The following is a 17,183-nucleotide window of genomic DNA, read 5'->3' on the forward strand; positions in this document are numbered from 1 at the left end:
AGGGTGTCCTGACCCTGCACCGAGAATCAGGAGGGCAGGCTGAGGCCTTGCCTGGTGGGAGTGGGCTGAAAATCTCCTCACCCTGAGTCAGATCCTGGTCTCTGTAGATTTGCTGGATGAGGCCATCAAGGTCCTCCACAGTTTTTCGGAGCTCCTCTGTCTTCTTGGTCTTGTTGGTGACGTACTCCTGCAAGGAATATAAAGGTTCACGTGGGCCGCCTTATGTTCTCAGGGGTCCAAGAAACTAAGAGTGGCTGTGTTACTCCAAGGCTCACCTGCAGAAAGTCAGCCGTCTGCTTAGGGAGCTTGGTGCCTACGTACTTAAAGTGTTCCTTGTGGAACTTGCTGTCAAGATGGCTGGCCATCTCGTCCTCATAGAAGGTCCGGTATTTGCACAGAGAACACACAAACTGGATCCTGCCACAGGAAGGAAACGAGCGGCTGAGGCTGCAAGTGTCCCAGGGGAGAGTGCTGCCGCCTCACCCAACCCAGACACAAGCCCTGAAACAGGCCTTGCTCATGGGCCTCTGAAGTACGGTCCCAGCAGAGGGACAGGCTGGGACCAGTGGGGTTGGGAGTAGAAAGGGCCAGAGAGTCTGCAGGCTGCAGTTACTGCAACGTAGGGGACAGGGGAGGAGCTCTTCCTTCCCACAGGCAGGAGGCTGAAGCCTGAGACAGCAGCTGCTGCAACAGGCAACGAGTCGCTGGAAAGTTGCTGGAGGGCCTCGCTACCAAGGCTGGGCAGGAGCGTGTGCACTTGGCCCAGGTGGGGACCGGAAGGAAGGATGCCCTGGCGTGAGCCAGGTGGCCCTGAGGTGCAGAGTGGAGTACGCAGTCCCGAGGCAGGGCCCGAAAAGGTGCTGCATCTTCCTTCTGGGATCTGGGGGACTCAAAGGCCCAGCCCATCCTCTGCTCAGAATGCTTGGGGGTGGTGTCGGGAGGGATGGGAGGCAGCAGGCCTGGGCACCTGCTGCCTCATCTTCCTCTTCCAAGAAGAGACCAGTCTGAGCTGGAAGGAGGGCGCCCGCCCGGCCTGCCAGAGGGCAGCCTGGAGTCACCTGGGCGAGGTGCTCTGTCTGGGCCTGGTGTCCACAGTAGAAGCCCGGGGTCTGGGGCCTGGGCCGGAGCAGGCCGCCGTGGCAAGGGGCGGAGGAGGCCAGCCGCCACCGAGACCTCAGGGCGGGTCCCTACCTCTGCCGGACGTCCTTATCTGGGCCACGGGGTCAGCTTTGTCTGGAGAGCCCAGGGGCCGGGCGCCGGCGAGGCTGAGGAAGGTCCAGCAAGAGCAAGAGTCTGAGGCGGAGGAGGCAAGCGCCAGTGCGGGAGCCCTGAGGGCAGACAGACCCGACCAAGGGGCGTGAAGGGCTCAGCCGCAGACAGGCCCGGCCTGACAGGGCCGGCGGGCAGGGCAGAGGGCAGGCCCGAGGCTGCCACAGCCCACAGGTGCTGCCATCTCTCCTGGGCACGGCGGTGGCCTCCTGGCAGCTAGCTGGGGCGGCACAGGCGCCTTGGACCTTGAGTCTCTGATGAGCTGGCCCCCTCCCTCAGGGGCATCAGGCCCCCAGTGCACCTTGGGGTTCGTGCGCCGAGTGACCTAGCGCCGGAGCTTCTGGGCAACGGTGCCGAGCGGTGTCAGGTCTCGGCCCACAGACGCCAGCGGTCGCCAGGCGGCCGCAGAGGGGCAGGGTATGAGTCAGGCCTTGGGAGCTGGGCCTGGCGGGAAGCAGGGTCCATGCACGGCCGAGCAGGTGGCGGCTCCCAAGGGAGGCCAGAGGGCGGCGAGCTGGCAGAGCTATGGCCCTGCTCTCCTGGCGGCAGCCCCACAGCGAGGCAGAGGCAGAGGGGTGGAGGGAAGCTGGTTACCTTTCCACCATGCGGTCTCGCTGCCGCTTTTTCTGCTTGTCCTGACTCTTCTTGCCTGCCTGCAACTTGCGCTTGGTCTGGCCATTCTCATCCTGGGTGGTTAGCGCCCCTGTGGGAGCAGATGGGCACTGTCACCAATTTGGCTCTGCCAGGACTGGGCAGGCCCTGCGGCCTCTGGCTGAATCACCCGCTGTCCACTCCAGAGGGTCCATCGAGAATAGCTGTCCAAGCAAGGCCTCTGGCCATGAGCACGGCTGGGTATCCTGGGCTGTGCAGGGAGTGGGTTTGGCCTAGGCCCCAAGGAGTGGGGGCCAGGCGATGACCCCTGCACTCTCCAGGACACCCACGCTCTCTGTGCAGTGGGCCAGGAGAAGGCTGGAAAGCAAAGAGGGGGTATCTTGGTGGGGACACTGGCACATGTTCAGAGGGGCCAGGTGGTGGGATGCAGGGAGGCTGCTCACATGGCCCTGCCCACCCCCAACCGGGCACCGCGGCAACAGTGGGCTGACGCTAGATTTGCTGTTAGGTACCTGCTGGCGCTCATCACTCAGGTGGGGGGACACGGAATCCCAACAGGGGCTGGAGAGGCGCTAAGGGAGAGGACACGCACACCAGAGCCGTAAAAACTGCACCGAGGGTCCCAGATCGGACACCAGCCACTGAGGACTCGGAACTGCGCGTTACTGAGGGACCGAGGGCAGGGGGCGTGCCTGGGGTTCCCCACACTTTTACTTGCTGCCCCCATCTGAAGGCAAAACCAATGTGCTAGGCAGGGGTCACCACCATCCACAGCCTCTGCCTGGGAAGGAGGAGGAAGAGTGGGAAGGGGGTGGAGGTGGCGAAAGAAAGCCCCCTGCCAGCGCACACCCGGGCCCACAAAGGAGGTCCCCAACTGGCCGCATGTCTGCCACAACCCTGCCCTCAGCTGGGTCCCTCCCACTGTGAGCCCCTGGAAGAGCCGCCCTAGCACCAGGCACCCCAGGAAAACTCACCCTTCTCTGGATCCTCTTTGCCTTCTTCTCTCCCATCCTCTTTTCCCTCCTCGTCCTCTCCGTCCTAACAATTTCAAATTCCAACTTTAAAACAGGTGCCTTTTTTTTTTTTTTTTAAAAGAAACTAAGTTTATTAGATCAACGGTATACAGTAAAACAGCTGCTTGCTCCATAGACAGAGCAGGGCTATCCTACAGGCAGGGTGGCCCAGAGTAGCCCAGTTATTTACAATGGCTTTAAATGACAAGGCCTGGCTATGTGCCAGAAACCTCACATCCTCCCACTACCTGGTGCACAGGGAGCTCGTCCCATTTTCCAGCAAGGAAACTGTGCCTCCAGCTAAGCAGCCTGTGCTTTCTGCCAGACCACACTGCCTCCCCATGCTGGTCACCATGCACGCAGAGCTGACACAGCACTGCCTCTGGCCCCCAGGGAGAGCACCACTCTTCAGGCCAACTTGCCCCGCCTGCAGACAGAAAATGCCCAGCCAGAGCCACTTACCACTCTGGAGCCCTTCTCCACAGCCTCGGTGCCTTCGAGGCCCTCTGTGGCTTCTCCCTCGGTGCCCTCATCTGAAAGGGAAAAGGAGGTAAGTTCAACCCAGGAGCTCCCGGAGGCAGGGGGCAGCCGCCCAGTACCACCTAGCTGGCTCACCATTGTCTGAGTCGCTGTTGTCCGAGCAGTCCGTGCGGGTGGCTTTGCTATCTGGCTCGTCAGGACTGCCGCCCTGCTTTCTCTTCTTCTTCTTGGTCTGGGTTATAAGGTGGGGAAGCCGTGTCAGGGTGCATGGCTTCCGGCCCTTAGCTCCGCCCCAGTGGGAACTAAGCTTCCCAGAGGGGAAGGCCGCCTCCACTCACCCGGAAGTCGGCTGTGGTCCAGGTCTTCCAGGTCCGCCTCATCTGCTTCATGCCATTGCCAAACCCGAAGCCAAAGCGGGAGCTGCCCGGGAAGGCGCCCCCACCTCGCATGCCCTGGAACATGCTGTACTCGGGGATGATGTTCTGGGAGAAGAGGGAGGGCAGCCGAGAGGCACCAGACATGCACTGGCCCCGGGCCCCCATGGGGTCTTCCCACATGCGCCCATAGCCTGAGGCCATTGGCCGGCCGCTCCGGGCATCCCGGGCCCAGCCCTGTGCCCTGGGACCGAAGGTGTCATTGCCACGCATGCGGAACTGGTCGCGGTAGGCATCGTATTGGCCCTCATAGGCCATTTCCATCTCAGGGTCAAGCTCGCTGTAGTCATAGCCTGACCGGTACAGGTCACGCTCACTCAGGACGGCCCTCGAGTCACAGGACTCATAAGAGTCATACCTGCAGAGGCATGGGGTGAGCATCAGGTGGAGCCCCTCAGGATCCCTCACCTCCAGGCAACTGCTCCTGCCCTCCCCAATCTCCTAGTCCAGCACCCACCCTGCCCTGGTTGGGAGGCTCAATGTTCAGAAATGCCAATTAAAGAGTTCCAGCCTCTCAGGTGATATAGGGGCACCACTGCCCCAAACTTGAATGTAGCCACACACTGGCTTGGGGACCCTAAGAAGGGCTGACAACTGGGGTAGGGGCTCTAGTCCAGTGAGTCTCAACAAGGGGCAGAGCTGCTCCACAGCCCTTTGGGAACATGTGCACCATCTGTGGGAGCCGCAACGCCCAAGGCTGCTCCTTATGGGGCAAGGCCGAGTACCCCAGCACCCTGCAGGATGCAGGCAGGTCCAGCACAATGAATGCGCAGCCAGTGAGGCTGATGATACCCATGGGAAACACTGTTCTTGTCCCTCATGGCTGGGGAACCTTCAAACTCTGCAAAGTCCGTCATTACCAAAACTTCTGAGACAAAAGGGGGAGTATTTCCCAGGGAAGACACTGAGAGCTTGCCCAGGGACAAGAAAAAGAGCTGTATTACATCAACCCTGGAACCCAGAGCCAGGCACCAAACTCTATATACCCTATATTGCAACTGGGAAGGCAGGCCAGACCTCCTCCCAGGACACAGAGGGCACCGCAGAGAGCTCTTTTAACCATGACTGCAGCCCGTAGCCCACATCCCCACAGGCCTGGACCCCACACACCTCACAGGCACAGGGGCTCCCCTTGCACACTCTTCCCTAAACCTGGGCCACCAAGAGGCACCGGCAGCTCTAAGAGCAGCAGTTGGTGCTGCCACTGCTCTGCTTACCCTGATCCCAGGCTCCAGGCTGTGCTAAGAAGGTGCACAGCAGCAACACAAGGCCAAGCCTCACATGCCAAGCCCTCAGCTCTGAGTGCTGCAACTGTTCGGCCAGGAGTTACAGAGCCCATGGCATCAAGTCTCCTTGTGCCTGTCCCACACTCTGCCACCACAGCCCTGGGGCCTCACTTGGCCCTACCAGTGCTCAGCCAGGCGACTCCTTACTCTTGGCTCTCACTCTTCTGTTAGCTGGTGCTCCACTCTATCCCGTGCTAGAGATACACCCACCCTCCTCACCGAAGCCTCGCACTGGGCATAAGCACTCTTGGGCCAAGTCCAGTTCAGTTAATAACAAACGCCCACAGCATGATGCTTTGGAGTAGGGCAGATCTGGTAGGCGAGGCCCAGCCTCACCACGTACTTGCCGTGTGCCTTCGGGGTATGACCTGCCTGCACTTCTGTATCCCCACCTGCAAAATGAGGACAGCAGCAGTTCCTCACAGGAGTGCTTCCATCAGGTACACGTTTGTAAGGCACAGGAGAGTAACCAGGAAATGCCCACACCTGTCCCGACCCTTATGTGGGGGTGGCCCAGCTCGCAGTGATCAGCCCCAAACGCTCGTCACACCCTTCACACCAAACTCCATCTGTCCTGCCCTGACACCACGCAGGAGGCAAAGTCTCAAGAGAATTCCAAATGGCTGTCCTTGGAGGGAGGGGCGGCTGAAACACTCTGTTTTTGAGGGCACAGTGAAGTCTGCCCAATCTGGGCTTGTTCCTCCCACTGCAAGCTGGGAAAGGCTGACCACCAGGCAGTGCAGCAGGGGTTGAGGGTGGGTGAGAGGAGACACAAGTCAGAGACGGGAAGTGTAACAGACCCTGCTGGGAGCCACAGCAGCACCAAGCAGGGGGGAGGAAGCAGACACAGAGGGGCACTCAGAGAGGAAGACGCAGTGGGCAGTAGGCAGGAGCTGCCCCTGCAGAGCCTCAACCCCTAGGCAGGTGTCCACTCACCTTTCTCCACCTGAGCCGTACACGCCTCCTTGCATCATGTCTGTCTCCAAATGCGGCACCATATCTAAGCGCTGGTTAATTCTGGATAAAACGGAATCGGCACTGGCGCTACCCGAGGCACTAGTGTTTGCATTTGTGTCAGAGCTAGGCATTTCCCAAGAGTGTGAAGTGGCCATACCATACCCATAGTTGGTGGTGTTATCCTGGCCATAGCCATAGCCATAGCCATAGCCCTCGTAGCCTGTAGTGAGGGAGACACAGACAGACAGATGGTGGGGGCAGGCAGAGGGGAGGCAGACAGAGACAGGGACAAACACACATACAAGGGTATCTTCTGTCACAGAGAGAGAAGACCCTAGCCACTGGGGCTAGATGGGCCCTGGTCATTCTGATGAGGGCCTCCTGTTAAGGAGTAGGTAACCCCAGAAACATGCCCCCTCCCCACTCCCAACCTTGGCCAAGCGGGGCAGTAGCAGAGAAACACAGCCAGAACAACCCCAAGGGACAGGACAGCAATCACAGGAATGACACTTGCCTCTATTTGTCCCAGAGTTCCAAGTTCCATATCCTACAAAAAGTAAAAGGGCAGTTACATTTATACTTGCTTACAATACAAGGCCATAAAATTCAGGTGCAAAGACAATTATTCCCAGGACCTGACTGGTCACAGCAGGCTGCACCTCCCCTAACCGAAAAGCCTTGAGCTTGTGAGCACTGTGCAAATGACCCAGGCCACTTGCTGCCCTGATGCCTGGCTGCCTGTGGCTCTGAGCATCTGTTATTTAAGGATCCTTCTGTTCCCAACACTCTCAACTAAGGAACTTGGCTCCTATACTCCTCCCTTTAAGAGCCAGAATTAGAAGGTGACCTCCACACCCCAAGCTAAGTGCTAATCAGTTTATAGCACAAAACCCAACCCCAGTCTCCCAAGAGTCTGCCTTAAAAGGGCGGGCCAACAAGCCCTTGAATTGTTGACTGTGCTGGGCTGGAACACATCAGTGAGAGAAACCCAAGAAGCAACCCCTCGCTTGAGAAAAGCTGTGGAGAGAACAATCTGGATTACCAACTTAATATGCTCTGGATTCAATCACAACACATGATAAAACCTCATTCCTTCAGGAACATAAAGCCACTGAGAAATGACAAAGTGTAAAGTCCCCTGGGAACTCTGAGTCAAACACACAGTTCCTCCCCAAAGGAGGGCACAGAGCAGGTGACCCCTTTCCCTGGGTCTCTGGTGAGACCCAACAGTTGTTTCCCATTCCATGTCATCTATGCCCCGCAGAGGACATGCTCATCCCAGGGCAGGGGACCAAAGCTCAGTGAGACAGACAGCAGGGCAATAAGTGGCAGAAGCCAGACCACAGCAGGAAGAGTGTAAGTCAACTGAAAAGATGAGCCAGCGAGAACAGGCAGGCTGTCGTCCTGCACTTGGGTTCCTCCACGACCCAGTGCACAAAAAGAATGGGAAGAAATCAGAGAGAAGCTGAGGAACTACTGATGACCACTATGTTTAACAAGAGAGCTCACAAAACAAAAACTCCTGGGCTAGAGAAACCAAAACAGAGGCTTCTCATCCATTTGTTTATGCATCCCCTGAGCACAGGGAACAGAGGCTTGCAGTCCCAAGCACTGCTCAGGCATGGAGATCTGCTTGTTGGTAAGAGAGACGCTAACAGCCAAAGAGCAGCATGGTTAAGTCAGGAGTGGTGGCTGAGGAAAGAATGGCTAAGGAGCCATTCTAACAGGCAAGAGAGGCTGGCAGAGCCACATAAAGAACAGCGCACAAGGCTGGGTGCAGTGGCTCACGCCTGTAATCCCAGCACTTTGGGAGGTCAAGGCAGGAGGATCACCTGAGGTCAGGAGTTTGAAACCAGCCTGGCCAACATGGTGAAACCCCTTCTCTACCAAAAATACAAAAATTAGCTAGGCGTGGTGGTACACACCTGTAGTCCCAGCTACTCAGGAGGCTGAGGCACAAGAATTGCTTGAACCCAGGTGGCAGAGTTTGCAGTGAGGTGAGATCGCACCACTGCACTCCAGCCTAGGCGACACAGTGAAACTCCATTTCAAAAAAAATAGAACAACACACAGGTAGCCCAGGCAGCTACTGTACACCTGGCCAACTGACTGTTTGTACCAGGGACAGTGGGCACTAGCTATTCTAAAGAAAATAGGAGTTGGGAGTGGTGGCTCACGCCTGTAATCCCAGCACTTTGGGAGGCCAAGGCGGGTGGATCACGAGGTCAGGAGTTCGAGACCAGCCTGGCCAATATGGTGAAACCTCATCTCTACTAAAAATACAAAAATTAGCCAGGCGTGGTGGTGCGCGCCTATGGTCTCAGATGCTTGGGAGGCTGAGGCAGGAGAATCACTTGAACCTGGGAGGTGGAGGTTGCAGTGAGCCAAGATCACACCACTGCACTACAGGCTAGCCGACCGAGCGAGACTGTCTCAAAAAAAAAAAAAAGACAGAAAAGAAAAAGAAAATAGGATACGGAGGCAAAAGCAGATCCATCAGGGCTCTGCTTGGGAGGCTACAACGTGGTCACTGCAAGCTTCACCTGCTGAGGATCTGCCACAACAGAGTGAGGAGGCACAAGGAAAGGAAGCAGCATCAACTCCGTGAACACCACTTTATGTTTTAAGGACAGGCAGGGCCTCCCACGATGGGCAACTCTCAGGAGTCCCTCCAGGCAAACACTCACTACATGCCACTTGCTATGCCTGGAGCAACCCAGACTTCTTGATGGACATCCCAGCTGGGTCCCTTCAGGAGGAAGCTTTCATCTAGACTGGCGTTTAGGGACAGACTCCCCAAGACCTGCCCTTTCTGAAAGAACACCCCAACTCATTTCCATCCCCAGAAGGGATGAGATCATGGTTGACAAAGGAAATTTTAAGGAGATATATATATATATATATATATATATCCTTAAAGACAGATATATATATATATATATATATATATATATATATATATATATCCTTAAAGATATATATATATATGTAAAAATAAGATATATGTACATATATATTTTTGAGATAGAGTCTTGCTCTATCCTCCAGGCTGGAGTGTAATGGTGTGATCACAGCTCACTGCAGCCTCGACTTCTTGGGTTCAAGTGACCCTTCTGCCTCAGCCTCCGGAGTGGCTGGGACAACAGGCATGTGCCACCATGCCCAGCTAATTTTTTCTATTTTTTGTAGAGACAGGGTTGCACTATGTTGCCCAGGCTAGTCTCAAACTCCTGGGGGCTCAAGTGATCCTCTCATCTCAGCCTCTCAGAGTGCTGAGATTATAGGCATGAGCCACTGCACCTGGCCCCAAGGACATAATTTTTAAAAGAAAAAAGGACATGGTCATAGTATGTGATATTTATGTACCAAAAATAGAAAACAATTTAACACTCAACTTTAAGGTAATAGTTAATCAGATTACAGCCTACCTACTCAGTGACATATCACGTAAGCATAAAAAGAGAATTTACTATGCCTCATGTGGCACAAGGAAATGCTTCTAACATAAAATAAAGCAGGACCAGCCAGGCGCAGTGGCTCACACCCGTAATCCTTTTGGGAAGTGGGGCAGTTAGATCGCTTGAGCCCAAGAGTTTGAGACCAGCCTGGGCAACATAGCAAAACCCCATCTCCACAAAAAATAGCTGGGCATGGCAGAGCATGCCTGTAGTCCCAATTTTGCGGGAGGCTGAGGTGGGAGGGCTATCTGTGCCCAGGAGGTGGAGGTTGCAGTGAGCTGAAATTGTGCCACTGTGCTCCAGCCTTGGAGGACAGAGTGAGACCATATCTTAAAAAAATAAAATAAGAGCAGGACCCACAATTCAATCCACCTACAAATTATTAAACTACATAAAATTAGTAAGCTGACAAAAATTAAATATTAATATGGTAGGATCTTGGTTGACTGTTTTTCAAAATGTTATTTAAATGTTATATTGTTCTTACAATTCAGGCCAGAAGGAAAAATAAATCCATCTCTATTCTTTCACAATTGTGTATGTAAAAAAATCTCAAACAAATCTACAAAAGAGCTACTAGAATAAGTGAGCTTAGCAAGGTTTATTACAAGGTCAATCTATAAGTCAAATTTCAAATATTACAAGGTAAACCTACAAATCAAATAGCAATCAAATTTCTATATATCAGCAATGAATTGAAAGTTTTTAAAAGTACCATTTACTATAGTACTAAAAGCATGAAAAACTTAAGCGTAAATCTAACAAAATATGTGTAGGATCTGTGTTGAAAACTACAAAACACAACATCAGTGAAGTGACATACTGCATTCATGAATCAGAAGACTTTACATTGTTAAGATGTCAATTTTCTCAAACTAATCTATAGATTCTACAGATTTGATAGATCTATAGATCCAAGGCTCTCTCGCTCAAAATCTCAGCACGAATTTTTAAAAAAACTTCATAAACTGATTCTAAAATTTATATGCAAAAGCAAAGAAACTAACAATTTTGGAAAAAAGAACAAATCTGGAGGACTCGTATTTCAAGATTACTACTATCCAGTAATCAAGACTGCATTGCTGGGCCAGGCGCGGTGGCTAACGCCTATAATTCCAACACTTTGGGAGGCTGAGGCAGGTGGATCATGTGAGGTCAGGAGTTTGAGACCAGCCTGGCCAACATGGTGAAACCAGTCTCTACTAAAAATACAAAAAGACTGTGCTGCTGAACGAAGTTTAGATGTATAGACCAACGGAACAAAATGAGAGTCCAAGAGTCCAGAAACAGACCCACAGTATATGGTAAACTGATTTTCAGTAAAGGTACGAAGGCAATTCAATATAGAAAATATAGGCCTGGAGCAGTGGCTCACAGCTGTAATCCTAGCACTTTGGGAGGCCGAGGTGGTTGGATCACCTGAGATGGGGAATTCGAGACCAGCCTGGTCAATGTGGTGAAACCCTGTCTCTACTAATAATACAAAAATTAGCCAGGCGTGGTGGCACATGCCTGTAATACCAGCTATTTGGGAGGCCAAGGCACAAGAATCGCTTGAATCTGGGAGGTGGAGGTTGTGGTGAGCTGAGATCCCGCCATTGCACTCCAGCCTGGGCAACAAGAGCGAAACTCCGTCTCAAAAAAAAAAAGAAAGAAAAGAAAGAAAAGAAAAAGAAAAAGAAAAGAAAAGAAAAATAAGGAAAGAAAGAGAGAGAGAGAGAGGCCAGGCACGGTGGCTCACGCCTGTAATCCCAACACTTTGGGAGGCTGAGGAGGGAGGATCACGAGGTCAGGAGCTCGAGAACATCCTGGCAAATATGGTGAAACCCCGTCTCTAGTAAAAATACAAAAAGATTAGCCAGGCGTAGTGGCACACCTGTAGTCCCAGCTGCTTGGGAGGCTGAGGCGGGAGAATGGCATGAACCCAGGAGGCGGAGCTTGCAGTGAGCCGAGATCGCACCACTGCACTCCAGCCTGGGCGACAGAGCGAGACTCCATCTCAAAAAAAAAAAAAAAAAAAAAAAAAAAATTTTTTTTTTTTTAAACAAATGGTGCTGGAACAATTCTATATCTATATGCCATAGAAGAAGAAACCTTAACCTATACTGCACACCTTGTAGAAAAATTAACTCAATATGGATCACAGACTAAATGTAAAACCCACAACTAAAACACCTAAAAGAAAATTCTAAAGAAAATATTATAGATTGCTTAGATATAAAAGCAAAACCATCATCTATTAAAGAAAAGATTGAATTGGGCTTCAAAATTAACAACTTGTGTTCTTTCAAAGACACTGACAAGAGAATAGACAAGCCACAGTCTGGGAGAAAATATTTGTAAATGGCATATCCGAGAAACGGCTTGTACTCAGAATATGTAAACCAGAGGGAAAATAATTCAAAAGGATGTGCAATTAGGGACTACATTTGATGAAAAGGGAGAGGCAGGGAGGGCAGGACAGGGAAGTCAAGCAAACCAAGTTTCTCCTCATTTATGAAACACCTGATACCTTCTCACTCAATTTCAAAATATTTCAAGTCTTCCCTTTTCCTGAGACTAGCTGCTGCTACTTGGTGAGCTTACTTAAGTCTCTTTATGCAGTGACTCCTGAAGTCATGTTAGCTGTGTAGGATCAGTCTTTCCCCAGATCTTGGTAGTAAAAGAAATTACCCATCTCAGTAACTAAGACATTATCCCTGTTAATTCCAAAGAGGGCTCCTTCTCAACAGACACCCCTAGAGTCACAGACAACCAAAGACCAGCTTTATCAGCAGTTCCGGGCTGCCACAGCACACAAACAAAACAGCATCCAAGAATCCTACTGGTGGCTACTTCTGAATTAGCTAATTAAGTGTTTCTGTCCACACTGGAAAACTCAATCAGAGATCTTCACTCAACTCTGTGTGTGTGGAGCCCACTGGCTTGAGGTGGCCTGGCTGAGTCTCCAAAAGCTGCCAGATCCACACACTCAGCCTCTCTCCCACAGCAAGGACATGCACTAAAACGCTAGGACTAAGTTAATAGCTTGCTTTCTCCTGGACCAATCCTTTGGACTTTTTTTTTTGAAACAACGTCTTGCTCTGTTGCCAGGCTGGAGTGCAGTGGCATGATATCGGCTCACTGTAACCTCTGCCTCCCGGGTTCCAGTGATTCCCCTGCCTCAGCCTCCTGAGTAGCTGGGACGACAGGCGCACAACACCATGCCCGGCTAATTTTTTGTGTTTTAGTATAGCTGGCGTTTCACCATGTTGGCCAGGATGGTCTCGATCTCCTGCCCTCAGGTGATCCACCCGCCTCGGCCTCCCAAAGTGCTGGGATTACAGGTGGGAGCCACCACGCCCGGCCTCCTTTGAACTTTAATTGGCCACTGTGACTCCCAGTCCCTCCCCCATGGGGATTTGAAGCTAGGCCTTTTATCAAAGAGCCTAACTTGCGGCCGGGCGCGGTGGCTCACGCTTGTAATCTCAGCACTTTGGGAGGCCGAGGCGGGCAGATCACGAGGTCAGGAGATCGAGACCACGGTGAAACCCCGTCTCTACTAAAAATACAAAAAAATTAGCCGGGCGTGGTGGCGGGCGCCTGTAGTCCCAGCTACTCGGAGAGGCTGAGGCAGGAGAATGGCGTGAATCCGGGAGGCGGAGCTTGCAGTGAGCCGAGATGGCGCCACTGCACTGCAGCCTGGGAGACAGAGCAAGACTCCGTCTCAAAAAAAAAAAAAAAAAAAGAGCCTAACTTGCTCAGGAACACAGCTACTTTTCCCATAATTGCCCGAAAGGGAAGCACTAGCTATTCAAATGGCCACACCATTTCACACAAGTTTAGGTTTAAAAAAGCATGACAGGGTGACAGCAAAGCCAAAGGCAACTAAGAAGACAAGGAACTGCTCTGCAGAACACTTTGGTTCCCACCAGAGGCCCACACTTACCATAATCACAGGTGGGCTGAGCGCTGGTATCCGAGTATGTCGACTGCAAAGTGGTTTCAGATCCCTGGACAAAGCCTAAACATAAAGACAGTGGGGTTAATTTCCACAAGCAAGTCACAGGGAAATGACCTGAGACTACCTAACCTTTGGTATAGGATTGCCAGCAGGCCCTTCTCTCAATGAAAAGCCACCAAAACCTCTAGATTCCACAGTTTAATTAGACCGTCAGAAAATATTAACCAATGGAAAGGCAAGCTATGTTTAACTTGCTATACCAGGAGGACTAGATTAAAAAATTATTTATTTACTTTTTAAAAACACGGTCTCACTCTGTCCAGGCTGGAATGCAGTGGCATGATCATGGATCAGTGCAACCTCGACCTTCCAGGCTCAAACAATCCTCCTGCCTCAGCCTCCCAAGTAGCTGAGACTATAGGTTCATACCATCATGTCCACTAATTTTTATATTTTTTTGTAGAGATGGGGTTTCATCATGTTGCCCTGGCTGGTCTTTAATTCCTAGGCTCAAGCAATCCACCCTCCTGAGCCTCCCAAAGTGCTGGGATTACAGGTGTGAGCCACAGAGCCTGGCCCCAAATAAAAATTTTTGAACATTTAGACCAGTAGCCTATTTTGAGAAATGAACACCCAAATTATCATTCTGTTAAATGAGGAAACTATTCAAATCCCTGAAGGGTGAGCCACTTGGAATTCAAACAACGATGGAAGTTAGCTTCGAAACCATGTTAAAGCAAATAATACCCCCCTCCCTGTTCTAAATCTGAAACACAAACTGCTTTATATTTTGGTTTTCCCATTAAAAAGTGTGTATAACAATTATTTCTGGGCCAGGCAGTGGCTCACACCTGTAATCCCAACACTTTGGGAGGCCAAGATGACCAGCCCGGGCAACAGGGCAAAACCCCGTCTCTACAAAAAATACAAAAAAAAAAAAAAAAAAAAAAAAGGCCAGCTGTGGCAGCATATGCCTGTAGTCCTAGCTACTTGGGAGGCTGAGGTGGGAGTGTCACTTGAGCCCAGAAGGTCAAGGCTGCAGTGAGCTATGACTGCGCCACTGCATTCCACCCTGGGTGACAGAGCAAGACCTTGCCTCAAAAACAAAAAACAATTATTTCTTAAAAGTAATTATTTGGGGTTGGCATGTTCATATGGAAATAAGTATTATTGTGTATACATAAAATTTCCTATCTTCTCAACTTTCAAACTATTTCTCAACATAAAATGAATTAGGGCTGGATGCAGTGGCTCATGCCTGTACTCACAGTACTTTGGGAGGCCAAGGGGGGAGTGGACTGGTTGAGGCCAGGAGTTCAAGACCAGCCTGGCCAACATGGTGAAACACCATCTCTACTAAAAATACAAAAATTAGGCCGGGCATGGTGGCTCACACCTGTAATCCCAGCACTTTGGGCGGCCGAGGCAGGTCGATCATGAGGTTAGGAGTTTGAGATCAGCCCGGCCAATATGGTGAAACCCTGTCTCTACTAAAAATATAAAAATTAGCTGGGCGTGGCGGTGTGTGCCTGTAGTTCTAGCTGCGCAGGAGGCTGAGGCAGGAGAATTGCTTGAACCCAGGAGGCAGAGGCTGCAGTGAGCCAAGATCATGCCACTGCATTCCAGCCTAGGCGACACAGCAAGACTCCGTCTCAAAACAAACAAACAAACAAAACCCCAAAATTAGCTGGGTGTGGTGGCGCCTGCCTGTAATCCCAGGTTCTTGGGAGGGTGAGGCAGAAGAACTGCTTAAACCCAGGAGGCAGAGGTTGCAGTGAGTGGAGATCGTGCCACTGCACTCAAGCCTGGGTAATAGAGCAAGACTCCATCTCAAAATAAATAAATAAATGAAATAAAATAAAATGAGTTAGTGCCAAGTAAGGAAAACTTTTACCTCTATCAGAAACCAGTGCTCCTACAGACTATGATTGATCCTAATCCTGACACTTGCTTTAAAACTACATTAAAAAAAAAAAACTCTACAGTTAGAAATACATATATATTTTTTTGAGACGGAGTCTCGCACTAGGCTGGAGTGCAGTGGCACGATCTCGGCTCACTGCAACCTCCACCTCCTGGGTTCACGCCATTCTCCTGCCTCAGCCTTCTGAGCAGCTGGGACTACAGGCGCGTGCCACCATGTCTGGCTAATTTTTTTGTATTTTTAGTAGAGATGGGGTTTCACCATGTTAGCCAGGATGGTCTCGATCTCCTAACCTTGTGATCCGCCCGCCTTGGCCTCCCAAAGTGCTGGGATTACAGGCGTGAGCCACTGCGCCCAGCCAGAAATACGTATTTTTGAATAATTTTCTCTCAGCACTGAAATTATGACCGATACCATAAGAGGCAGTATTTGCCTTTCCCATCAGAGCCAACTCATGATCTGAAAATTAAAGCCTATGCCTCTAACAGCTTGTTTATATCAAAAACCTACAGAAGTGCCTTCCCCCTGGGTAGGCGTTCTCTTATTTGTTGACAGTCTATTTTATCTCTGAAGACCACAGCAGCAGCAGCCAACACTGAACAAGTGCTTTCCCTGCAGGGTGCTAAGAACATTTATCTGCAATGATCTCATTTCATCCTCACCACAGACAATAAGGGCAGGTGGGCAAGATCCCTTACTCTGCAATTCCCCCAGGTCCAAAAGGGTCTGAAGACCAAGTGTTTTCTACCAGTGTGGTGCCAAAACTCACGGTGGAGCCGTTTTCACCTGTGAGGACATTTATAATCTTTCTTTGTCCTACTTAGCGCAGAATTAATCTATTTAAATACAGGGTGCTTCCCCAGACCCCATGTGACTTCTCGTAAGCTAGAATTCCAAAATACATCTAGCTCCAAGGGTTCCAAAGAAGGAGCTGTGAATCCAGCTTCAACTTCACTTTCCAGAGTAGGGACTGGGACCTGAGGAAGGATAAAACCAAGGGTATACAGATCCAGCCTTCTACCTTTCTTAAGAGGACAGGAATCCATTCAAATGGATTCCTTCCAGGGATCTGGACCTTCCTGAGATGCCTAAAATCCAGGCATTGTTGATTAATAGCTGTCCATAAGAAACACTGACAGTAGCTTTGAAGAGTTCACCCAGGGGAAAGCCTTATAATGTAAGAAATACTCAGCCCCTGCGGTCTCCACTGTTTGCTCAACTAGCCTCTGGAAACTTGTTCTTTCAGCAATTGGGCCACCAGTAAAATGGCCTCAGACTTTAGGTAATGTGATCTGTGAGTACTGCAACTGCAAATGACAGCCTGCTACACACTCACAAGAATACAGTCAGCAAGCTGCTGAGCAAAACATCTGTGTCTGTTCAGGCGAGAGGGGCCCTGGTTCTTCCCTAGGAAAGAAAAATGATCCATCAAACCCTCCAAGATCAATGGCAATCTCTGCTCTAACTCTATACCCTGCACCACATTAACATTCTGTTCCACAATACCGTCTGCAAAGATCGCAGAGCAGGCCCTTCTTTAGCCAGTTTTGGCTATTATGAATAATTCTTTTTTTTTTTTGAGACGGAGTTTCGCTCTTGTTGCCCAGGCTGGAGTGCAGTGGCGCGATCTCGGCTCACTGCAACCTCCACTTCCCGGGCTCAAGCGATTCTCCTGCCTCAGCCTCCCGAGTAGCTGGGATTATAGGCATGCGCCACTACGCATTTTGTATTTTTAGTAGAGACGGGGTTTCTCCATGGTCAGGCTGGTATCGAACTCCCGACCTCAGGTGATCCGCCCGCCTCCGTC

At 51.0% G+C, this 17,183-nt stretch overlaps 1 protein-coding gene across 3 annotated transcripts in view; it reads right to left on the bottom strand.

Annotated features, from left to right (window-relative positions):
* Positions 1-17,183, bottom strand: part of AKAP8L (A-kinase anchoring protein 8 like) — a 38,018-nt gene that overhangs the window by 16,434 nt on the left and 4,401 nt on the right. The window contains exons 2-12 of one of the 3 annotated variants that reach the window (XM_063616348.1): positions 13,438-13,512; positions 6,566-6,598; positions 6,214-6,271; positions 6,031-6,111; positions 3,713-4,166; positions 3,510-3,606; positions 3,357-3,427; positions 2,856-2,919; positions 1,864-1,972; positions 276-417; positions 82-187 (exon numbers count right to left, since the gene is read on the bottom strand). In XM_063616348.1, coding sequence (XP_063472418.1) covers positions 82-187; positions 276-417; positions 1,864-1,972; positions 2,856-2,919; positions 3,357-3,427; positions 3,510-3,606; positions 3,713-4,166; positions 6,031-6,111; positions 6,214-6,271; positions 6,566-6,598; positions 13,438-13,512 — 1,290 coding nt within the window. Of the gene's footprint in view, positions 1-81; positions 188-275; positions 418-1,863; positions 1,973-2,855; positions 2,920-3,356; positions 3,428-3,509; positions 3,607-3,712; positions 4,167-6,030; positions 6,272-6,565; positions 6,599-13,437; positions 13,513-17,183 lie in introns of all 3 variants that reach the window. The other 2 variants (XM_055239247.2, XM_055239246.2) reach the window with 2 other exon arrangements.

Source organism: Symphalangus syndactylus, chromosome 13 (assembly GCF_028878055.3).
Source record: "Symphalangus syndactylus isolate Jambi chromosome 13, NHGRI_mSymSyn1-v2.1_pri, whole genome shotgun sequence".
NCBI classification, from domain to species: domain Eukaryota; kingdom Metazoa; phylum Chordata; class Mammalia; order Primates; family Hylobatidae; genus Symphalangus; species Symphalangus syndactylus.